The sequence below is a fragment of the Saccostrea echinata genome, unplaced genomic scaffold (assembly GCF_033153115.1).
Source record: "Saccostrea echinata isolate AGI-Se365-2 ecotype Australia unplaced genomic scaffold, CSIRO_AGI_Sech_v1 ptg000009l, whole genome shotgun sequence".
Taxonomy (NCBI): domain Eukaryota; kingdom Metazoa; phylum Mollusca; class Bivalvia; order Ostreida; family Ostreidae; genus Saccostrea; species Saccostrea echinata.
In genome coordinates this window covers 35633343-35644838 of record NW_026889758.1, presented here as the reverse complement: position 1 = coordinate 35644838, position 11496 = coordinate 35633343, and the positions used below count along the sequence as shown (strand labels likewise).

The window sequence follows — 11496 nt, the reverse complement described above, 5'->3', positions numbered from 1 at the left end:
ACCTGAACTGAAAATTAAAAGGTCTTTTTTCCCTGAGAAAATGAAATAATTGCGTTTTTATGATATATTTAAAAAAAAAACTTTTTAATTCAGTTTTCTTTCATGTCCTTACTAAAGAAACTCAAATTATTTAATTGTCCTGAAATGAATGTAAAAACACGAACAAGTGTAATTAATTTCAAACCAATTACATATGAGTAGTTTTGGACTGTTATTGTGTTTGCATAATGCACCCTTAGGACCGTTACTATTTCATAGGGTATCTATTTTCTCAATTAAAATGTATTTTCTCTAATAAGCGCCATACTAAGTGGATAATTGCTTTCGACACAGACAGTAACATTTGAGTCGTATTACTATCATATCTCCAAAACTAAACAAAACACTCAAACCAAGCTGAAAACAGGTGTGCTTGAGTAATACATCTCATTGAATAAACAGTAGAGGTTGAGTACTTCTTTAATGTATCCGATACTGAAAAAAAATTAATATTAAGCCCCCGATTAAAATAAAAATAATAATTATAATGTAATATTCCATGTAAGACATTTTAGTCGTACATTTGTATGTTTATATATACTGCATATATGTTTGAACAACTTTTATCAATTGATAATAAATTAAGTTCAGTCACACCATCGCCAATATGAACCTTTGAACGTCTGGAGTGAAAATCGTACGTTTTGAAGTTTGTTATTGTAAAATGAAAATGTTTGAGGCTAAATAAAGCCATGACAAATGGCGGGAAGAACACAGATCCCCCAATTTATTTTTATATTTTTTTAGCGGGAAAATTCTTTATGCCACATGGTCTCGACGACCAGTAAGTTAACAGAAGTTTCATGTCACCACCCCCTCAAATAAGAATATTAAAACGTTATTCACCACACCAACATCATTCTAACGTAACTGATTAAAAAATGTTAATTTTTATAATAAGTAAACTCGATGTAATATTTCAACATATTCACGTAAACAAATCGTTCGTATATATTTTTTTTAATCACGAGGATTCTCGTGTACAGGAATCGTTTTCCCTTAACCAATCAGCGACAACCTTACGCATCACTGACCGTATTAAACAGTTGATTGACATCGCCTCGTGTAATTAAACCCCGCCCATTAAGATCTTAATGTATATATACACACCGCACTTCGCCGATCAGCAACACATACGATTGAACTACGAAACGCCGAAGATACAATTTGGATAAATACTATTAAATACGACAACAGCATGTCTACAGAGCTGTTTCAGTCAGCTTTTTATGATGTTGGGGATTTATTATATAAACAGGTAAGTTTTTTTATCCTCATAATTTCATCAATATTGGATATTATATGTGTTTCATGACTATAAAGTCTCAAAGTTGCAAGTATTGAAATTGACATGCGACTTTCACTTTAATGGTTCCGAATGTAGGAAAGTCGGTCAAATCGTCTGAATGTCGTAAACTAATATCATTGTCATTCTTTAAATTTAGCAGAGGAAGAACTTGCTGAAGAATCAGATGAACGAGAGACGTGCGACAGTAACAGCGGCCACGATGTCGACCACTGTCGTTAAACCTAGGACCATGTCAACGAATTCCTTCATTCCGATCGGAGGTCAAGCTCCCTTGTCCGTATCTCCTCCGGGCAGTGAGTCCTGCCTCCTAAACAACCAAGAATCCCTCCACCGTAAATTGGACAGAAGTATGAGTGAACCTGGTGCTACTTTAAATTCGACCACAGCTAGACAACAAACTCAAAATGTGAATTCAAGTCGTTACAAAACGGAATTATGCCGTCCATTCGAGGAAAGTGGCCACTGTAAGTACGGTGACAAATGTCAGTTTGCCCATGGTGCTCACGAACTTCGAAACTTGAATCGTCATCCCAAATACAAAACGGAACTGTGTCGTACATTCCACACTATTGGATTTTGTCCGTATGGACCCAGATGTCATTTCATTCACAACGACGAAGAAAGGAATCAGAACGTCAACCAAAATCGCCCTCCAAATCACCCTGCAATGATGACCGCATCCACAACAGTTCAGCAACAGAATTTCCCGTCTCATATGGACCATTTATCTCAGGTGAAGCGACCAACAAGTTTCAGTTCTAGTTGCAATGGATCTCTAGGTTCAAGTTCCGAATCGCTTTCATCCAGCGCGAGTGACTCTCCGAGCCTTAGTCCCATTTTCTGGGGCAATGATGACATTTTCAGGGATTTTTCTTCATCCTCGCAGTATTCCAGTAGTGGATCTAGCAGCCCGGTGTTCGATTATTCGGCGGATCCTGCTTCTTCATTGGCGGCTAGTCTCCTTACTCCTTTGAATGTGCAAACCGCCGCTACTACCGCCAATCAAAATCTCGCCTCTGAAATTAACATTCTTCAGCAACAGATTAATGTAATCATGAACCTTTCAAACCAATGCAATGATAACCACAGTGTGTTCGATACAGCCACCTCGTGGGATCTCGCGCCTCCCGCGCCCCATTCCCCTCCGGACAGTATTTCGGGGGACAGTCTCGGCAGTGCCTCTAGTGGAAGTTGTGGAAGCATTAACACTTGTGGCTCTCCATTGGACGTAAGCAAATCGTTGCGTCTTCCCATTTTTAACAAACTCTCTCAAGACGATTAAGTACATCACGAAGATGGAGACATCGACAAGCTAAAATTCGCACAAAATAAGACATGTAAGAAATCTGTTTGCCAAATAGACTTTATGCCGACTCAAATGCTTGACTAAATTGCAGGTTATTTGTCTGGTTTTTTTTTCTGTTCTAAAATTCAAGGTAGAAAGCCTTGTTAAAGATTTTTCTGTTGAATGTTATGTTGTTTGATTACGATACACAAATCTTGTATTACCAGGATTTGTACGGAAAGTTTGAATGTTTGTGAATTTTTTTGACAAAGTAGTTGAAATCTTTTATACTATGCAAATTCTTGTCCGAATTACTGTATAACTAGGTCACGTTTGTGATCAGTGATTTTTTGTGGGATCCAATATTCATTTTTTAAAGCTTCATTCTGAAAACATTTACAATATCGTTTTGTGGTGTAAACAGGAATCCATTGTTTGTTTTGCATGTATATTTATTTTTTTGCACAGGTTTATAAGACGATTTGTGCTTCATTCTAAGGCATTTTGCATTTATCAAATCATCACTTTCTGTTATAATTTATCAACTTATTTAATTCAAGCGATGTACTTCAAACATTGAATTATTTATTGATGCATTTTCACGAGTTATTTAAGTTCACAACGTGTGCGAGAGAAGGGAGTTATGTGGACCGAGAGCAAAGTTTTATATCTATATATATTATATTGTTTTTTATTTCGTTAAATTATGAAGTCGCCAAAGATATGGTTTATATGTATCTTTCATTCGAATGTTCATAAAATCCATATTGTGTATATTTTCATTGTGTATTTATGGCCCAAAAAGGTCTATTTTTCACTTGAATGCCAATTAAATTAATGAAAGCTTTAATTATCTCTTGGTTTTACTTACTGAATGGGTGTTGGACCACCTGTTGGGGTGGTTATTGGACAGAATATTAAGGCTTTACTTGGATGGCAATAAGAACCTCGCTTTCACGGTCTAATGATTCAGAATTGATCTAATTCTATCGGTGGCATGATCTGCATGGGAATTTCGCGTATCAAGGGGGAAACGTTATATAATAACAAAAAAGGTGTTGGAAACACATGTATGAAGTCATGAACTAAGATTTTACTTGCATTTTATGTTATTTTCTTTTAATCGAGTGGCTTGTTTCATACATATACTAATGATGAAATCGTGGGAAACTAAAAATATTTGCATGCTGCTGTAAAAAGTGACGTCACAATTTCATTCAAGTGTTTTTATCTATTGACGTTTTGACGTCATGAATGAAATGGCCTTGGAATACCGATAAACAAAGAAAACATGACAAATTTAATAATATGATACCAAATTTCAGTCAGTAGATTACTAGAATCGAAAAATCAAAAGAGAAGATGAAAAATGTATGGTTAAACATCTCGGTGTGGTTGCCGTCCTGTGTTAGAGCATTGATGAGATGAAATATTTGCTTATCTTTGAAACCTCTGGTCAAATCGATTAGTGTTATCAAGCGAACAGAGTGGCGAAACTCTGCATAGAATTTACGAAATGTACGTCTGACTCTGAATATCCTTCAAAAATAAAATAATGGTAATTGATGAAAGAAATATTGATAAATGTGGTGTTTTAATACGTCCGAGAGGGAAAAAAACCCACTGTAGTAGTGTTCATAATCAAGTTAAATGTTTTGTGTGTGGTTGTGTTATTTTAGAGAGCACGTGTCCTTGTTGACACGTGCAGAAAATCAGCCACAATCTATGAAATTCCCATGCACACAGTGTTTGTTCCTCAGAACAATACGAAACAAAGAAACTGCATTCCGTAAATATGATTTACCAATCTACAATTATTAAATATTGTTGATAAAAAGAATGACAATTCTTTTTATTGCACAATAGGCACAGAATAAACCACGACGAGGCGTACGAACGTTACTCTTAACCGATTTTAAATAATGGACTGTTTAAAACATCAAACGAATGATAACTTAGAATACATATTTAATGACTGAATAAAACAGAATGAGAAATGGACATCATTTTAAATAGCGTGGGACACGATTTGGCAGTAAACAACACCGACAGACTGGTAAACCAGTGGCATCATTAAGATCTGCACTCTCGTCATGGAAAAGGGTTAATTTCAACCCATACTAGAGGGAAGAGTACTGTTTTGTAGAAAGTAAGGGAGCTTTGTATGTATATACATGTATATATAGACAATATAACAGATAAAATGTCTTGGTTCTCATGATTATCTGGTCAACATTTGTGCTAGTTTAACAAACTTTAAATGTCCTTCGATAAATGAGGACACAGTTAGTTTGCAGTTTATAACAAAACATGAGCCCACACACATGAACGGTGGGGTGTACTATTGGGAACTCTGACAAGCTATTCGTGTCTTACAGCAGATATCCCCACGATCTTGTCTCTATAGAAAAATAATAGAGATGGAATGCACCCAGTAACATATTCTCGTCAGACTGGCCCCCCTAGACACGGACAGAATTCATATGATACTTTTCTGCATCTGATTTATAAGGAGCCGAAAGCTAAAAAAAAATCAGCAGTATCAGGCGAAAACGACTAACAAAAAGGTAATGTGTAAACCCAGTATTCATAATCCCGGTTACATGAATTCCGAGAAAGCGAAGAACTTTACATTATCATCTGTATTTTGACATAAATGACTATAGTTCAGCAGTCATGAAGTTACGAGTGAATGTGGCACTTAAATTCGTAGGATTAGAAAGAGGGGTGCGAAGAAATAATATTGTCCTTCAACTTTGTCACTAGGCAAAGCACTTTTTTTTGTTAACTTAATTTATAAATATTTGATGAAGAAGTGAAATAATTTGAATGTAAAACGTGCCTTAAGCAATTGCTTACTCGGAGATAAGTGTTTCACCATTGACATCAACTATAGTTTTTGCTACCTATGACGTACGATATGTAAAAATATCTACATGTTATATGCATATTGCGATCTGCGGGACCAGCCATGACATTTGTGAGCACGTCTTATTCTTGCTCGCTTCTTCGTTGGCCTTCACCACGTTTTACGACCAAATGTGTAATCAACAATATTCATTCTACGACGCTGAACAACCATCTGATGAAAAAAAGGAACTTTTATTGTAAAATAAAACACTCTAGTAACATTTAACCATAAACACAGTCCTTTGTGTAATTTGTATTTCCTTTTAGCAATATAAATCCCTCCCCCACCGTAATCTCGTGGGTGAATGAAATACACAATGACCAAGCAAACAGCAAAACCGTCTATAAGACGACCGGTTGATTGACAACTGTCCGTGTGATATACGCTGCACTATAGACAATCCACGCTTAAATATATATTCCATGTGTGTATAAACCAATGTTATGAACCATGAAATCCCAATAAACCGCCTTTTTTTCTATAAATCACATCACATTCTGTGCGACTGAACACTAACCTACTAAAGAAATTACAAATATATGTATACAGGTTTATTTTTATATACAAACGCCATGTTTATTGCACAAAGCTATGTAAAATACAGAAAAATGTCTACTGCATAGATCCTACACCACTATTTTGAATAAAATTACAAACACCAATGAATTATTACACCAGCTATATGTATGGCTAATATTTGAGAAAATTTTGTTAAAATTTCTTAGATAATTCTGTATTGGAAAAAGGTCTGGAATACTATATATATATATATATATATATATATATATATATATATATATATATATATATATATATATATATATATATATATATATATATAGTCATTCGTACATACGAATGGGTAACAACATGGAAATCCTATCGGTTTTCATCATTTATTGATAAATATTCTAACCAATTTATGTCAGTGATTTCAATAAATACCCAATAAATGCGGACATACAGTTCGAGAAGGCAGTGCACGTATATAAACACCAGATAGGAACTGATCGGCCTCGTAAATTCTGCCAGAGCCAGTGTTGTCCACGCGTATACTTATGTATGTATACCTATATGTGTCGTCCGCACGTTATGCGATGTGATGCACTAGATGACCGATTGCTACACCAATGGGATACGACTAAATATTAATAGACTATCAGACATATCCACGGTAACAGGCGTACACCATGTCCGTAGTCATCTCTCTTTCTCTTTCTCTCTCAAATATTTCACAGTATACAGTGTAGTCGGAGTCCAGTGGATATGCATGGTGGTATATGAATTTTGATAGCAATAATGTGTAAATCTATTGAAATCTTCAATTTGTGAAATTGAACACACAATTTTCTCTTGAGCGGTGTCCTTTTGAACTCGTCTGTTAGTCATTTCAATTTTCTCAGACTGACAAAAACAAATGATTCAACCAATTCCAGTGTAATGTTCATAAACGCAAAACAATTTTATTTTCATTGAGATACACGACATGGATAAGAGCAAATAAATCCTGATATTATCACATTTAATATACGTAGGAGGGGAAAACTGAAAATTGCAGGTCTACCCGACTTTTCCCATTAAAAAAACTTGTGACAGGTAGGTTGTACTTTTAGTTTTATACAAGGAAATACCGCGAACAAAACTCGTTACACCAGAAAGCCACCTTGCGGAGAGATAATTAAAATAAGAGGCAACGGTGAAGATACTTTTTTAAATTCTTATTTCTAGTGACCTATTTTGTTCACACACACGACAGATATATAAGTGTAATGTCGCTGATGGCCCGTAGCTTTCATTTATCTTTTCTACTCATCAGCCCCCAAATCTGCCACCTGTTACTTCGGATTTGCATTCCCTTGATATGATTCATAAACATCGATCAGGATATTTATCACAACTTCCATGTCACATATTTTCTAAAAATGTTAATTGTTTTGATTTAATTACATAACAACCATATTCTCTCTCTCTCTCTCTCTCTCTAAAGCACTAAGAGAACCAACTGCACTATTAAAAGTGGGATTTGTAAGTTAGATTCAAAGACAACAGATGGATGAAGTGACCAAAAACAATGAATTTTAAATTGCTTACTAAATTGACATTTATATTGCAATGGAAATTCCCCACGTATCTAATTAAATTAAAACAAATTATTGTGCAATCTGATTTTACACTAAAAGGACATTGCAGCAATATTTCATAGTGGCCCTCACATTCTCGAAATCAATTTATTCCTATCACAATTAAACTCATCGCATCTCTAGATACAAGTACACGTTTCTTTTTATTTCGTATTAATAACCAGGTAAATCGTGTCACATAGCGACAAATAAACCCACCTTCTGTTTGAAATATTTAAGATAAAATATGCAAATATTTTCAGCGAGCCTGACACAACAGTCTGACAATTATAAAATACATCCTTTATAAGAGAGTAAGAAGGGAAAAGAAAACCGTACATGCATGGAGACACATAGTATATCTAGAAAATCGTAAATGACTCAATGTCAGCTAAGATGCCTCTCCGAATATTCATAAAGTTGACATGAACCCTAACCCACTAGATTACACTACCTACACACTAAGACTGGTGCTTTGGTCAGTAGTGTGTGGCCGTCGTAAATCGTAGAGAACTATGAACTCGCTGGTGGACAGCCTTCTCTTTATCTTTCCCCTAGACGGACTATAAACGTATAGACAATGTTTGTTGTACAACACTGAATAAACAAACAATGTGTTATATGCCTCTCTCTCTCTCCAATCTATTAATACACAGAGTTAATGTAAGGTTAGATGACCAATGTTATATTTATTTTATCAATATTTTCTTTACTTCCTTGTTTTTTTTTATCTTACAAAGAGTACCATCGTTCTATATATAGAATTTTTAGCTCATACATAAATATGTTACCATGGGATTTTTAAGTTCCTCAAACAATAAAGACCTTAATCAAACAGCTTCAGTAATAGACTGAACGTTTCTATATTTGTATTCATCGTTAAATATCAGAAACAGACTTGTAATGACGTTGATAGGTTGTGTCAATGTAATTACTTATCTATATTTCAATTACTTATCTATATAAAGATGGACCCGTTAACTGCTTTTAATGCATGGTATTTTATAGTATGATGTTTTATAGTAAATTTCTATGCATCACTGGCGGATGGGGGGAGGGGGGCAGCCCCCCTTTTGTGAACAAAAATGTACATAAGATTCAAACCTGGGCCCCCACTCCGACCCCTAACTGGTACCCCCCTTCAAGAATCCTGGATCCGCCACCGTGCATGATAAGCTTAAAAGAAAAAAAAAGGATGGACTTCATTACAGAGCTCTACAAGAAATATAACTGAATTTCTCTTTATATATTTTAAACATCAATTTCATCAGTTTTATTCAAGGAAGTAAATGGAGATCTTTCAATCATAAGCGAAGTGTAACGAAAACTTGAGAGTTTAAAATTAAACAGATCAATTATCTAGAAAATGTGTTTGAACATCCCGACTATCTCTCCACATCTTAATAACGGTGAAAATTTTTTCTTCATGTAATATGACAAATGAATGAATTTGTCAAAGGCATGTTTTGTGAAAAATTAAGACCCCTGGGCATAGTAATTAAAACCTGATAGTTTATAAATGTACCGCCTCTCTCTCTCTCCCCAGGCCATACTCATAACGGCCTCATTACCTGGGACAAAGGTTATTTTAAAACGTAACATAAAAATAATTCAGTTTCTATCAGCCGCTTCAATCTTGTATCTCCCTAAAAAAAGTCTATTCTTCGATTATTAGCCTGCGATCATTGATAACTGCCCCCTGGTGGCGGAAACTTGCTCTAGATTAGAGGGACTGCGCGTCCTTCGGATCTCCCGCACCTAGAATTAAAAATGCATAAAATTTCTGGTCATCTGCATTAATTTTCTGGACATAGGCGACGAGTTGATTTCTCGCTTTATACACAAGAGTGCCACAAGGTAAAACTAATATAGATACTCCCTACTTATATGCAGCGGACCCATTGAAACGGGTTCATAAGGCGACAAAGCCGCGCGCTTGCGACACCAGAAATTTATGGACCATTTTATTTTAATGCCAAATCATTTTAGAAAAAAGGTAAACAGCTTATATATATATATATATATATATATATATATATATATATATATATATATATATATATATATATATATATATATATATATATATATATATATCAAGCTATTTTGCTTTACTTGTTCGCTAAACAGGAAAACAACATTCCTCCCCCTTTTTTTAAATTCTGCAAAATTCTTTAATGTTTTAGAGCCAATTACTTCAAATCCTTCTATTCCACAGTCATAATTTTGTTCATTGTGATTGCGATAATGCAAATTGCTCCACACATTATGACGATAAACCCTGATAAGCACCGATCAAAGGCAATTGAAGCAAAGTGGTCTCCGAAAGACTTCCCCCAGTCAACAGCCAAATATAGGGCGGAATATGTTCCATTTTAGTAATTTTTTCATTCTTGTTTTTCGGAGAGGAAGTGCGTGTATATGTTACTAAGGTAGAGTGTCTTTTATTATCAGCAATGGAGTCACCGACATCGATCTTAATGTTTTTGATTAGGGGTGATTCTTTCTAGAGACACGGGTATTGCTTGGCCCTCTTTGAGCGGGGATCCCTATTTCACCGACATTCGGTTATTGATTCTAGCAAAGACTCAGATAAGATAGTGAAGAAAGTACATTCAATATTATTTTAAGAAATATTGATGTTCTTCTAAACTTATCGAATTTCAATACTTTGAAAATAGATATGTTTATAGTAATAAGTTTTATAAAGGTATCACTGAGAAAGAGACCAAAGACCTTTACGCAGATACAGAAGTATTTTCATCAAGGATCTCAAAATTAATTTTCTCAATATAATTTATGACAGACGATACGTTACAATTTCCACGGGTGTTGTTGAAGTATTGCCAATAGGGCGGTGTACATAACCAAGTCGATACAGACCTATCGAGTTAACCAGAGTCGACAAAGAACTTCTTTAATATTATTTGATAAAATTTGTATGCCTATATTGCATATATATTTACTTAAAACGTTACAAGCGATTTGCGGTGTCAGTCCGTTACAGGAAACCAATAGTACCCGCTCGACAGGCTCACTGAAGAAGATTCATAAAAGTGATAATTAATATTTCTTGTAATTACGATAGCAGCTCTACCAAGAAGAACGGATATGTAGATTTAAACGCCGTACACTTTCGTGGTGTATTCATTTTATGTTTGATATATATTTTATTTCAATAATAAAAGTGAAAAAAGGGGTATTTATGCTGTGTCAGACGGGGTATGCTTGCATATCATTTAAACAACTATGAACTTTCAAGATTTAGATTCATATATATTAAAATTTAGAGTCAAGAAAAAAAAATTAAAAAGAAAACATTTTTAAAAGCCTTTGCTTGATTTAGAGGTGTGATCGAAGAATTAACAGAAGGGACTCGACACAATACCTTGACAAAAGAGACTAAACTGAAAGCTTCACACGAAGCAGGTTTATCAGCTAACTACAGCAAGAATCGCTCTCCGGGTGTTCTTGTTTAATTTTTCTTGTACATCCGATACATTTGAGAACTTTCAAAACGTGCATTTCAAAAGATGTAATAATAGTTTCTACTTATGGGAGATGACGACTGTGATATGCCCGTTCACGGGCTTTTGGCCAAGAAATGGTAACCTATAACGAGCTTAGGGATAAAGACGAGAGCCCGGAGGATCCGATTCCCCGATAACAAGCACTGACAGTTAACTTGTCAGAGAAGTACCCGGAGCATTGAGGCTTTGTCAAAAAGGGATACTGTGTGTAATCTCTTCGGAGTTTTTAAATAGCAGGTTCACAATACCCCACTTCTTAAGATAAGAAAGTAAAGAATTAAAGACACCTTAAACCTTCGCAG

The 11496-nt window shown here is 35.0% G+C and overlaps 1 protein-coding gene across 2 annotated transcripts; it reads left to right on the top strand.

The window, feature by feature from the left end:
• The first annotated feature begins 1153 nt into the window (after positions 1-1153).
• On the top strand, positions 1154-3483 carry LOC133182292 (mRNA decay activator protein ZFP36L2-A-like). 2 transcript variants are annotated; one of them, XM_061317071.1, is made up of 2 exons: positions 1154-1297; positions 1488-3483. In XM_061317071.1, exons 1-2 carry the CDS (start codon positions 1238-1240, stop codon positions 2628-2630), a joined length of 1203 nt encoding a protein of 400 aa, XP_061173055.1. In that variant the 5' UTR covers positions 1154-1237; the 3' UTR covers positions 2631-3483. The 2 variants fall into 2 exon arrangements, with proteins under 2 accessions (XP_061173055.1, XP_061173054.1); XM_061317070.1 differs by having other exon boundaries at positions 1156-1297; positions 1485-3483.
• The last annotated feature ends 8013 nt before the right edge of the window (positions 3484-11496 follow it).

Excerpts from the sequence above, each read along its gene's own strand:
- LOC133182292 (XM_061317070.1), top strand. The coding sequence starts at position 1,238 with ATGTCTACAGAGCTGTTTCAGTCAGCTTTTTATGATGTTGGGGATTTA. Across the intron at positions 1,298-1,484 it reads GGGATTTATTATATAAACAG|CAGAGGAAGAACTTGCTGAA; the intron begins GTAAGTTTTTTT and ends CTTTAAATTTAG.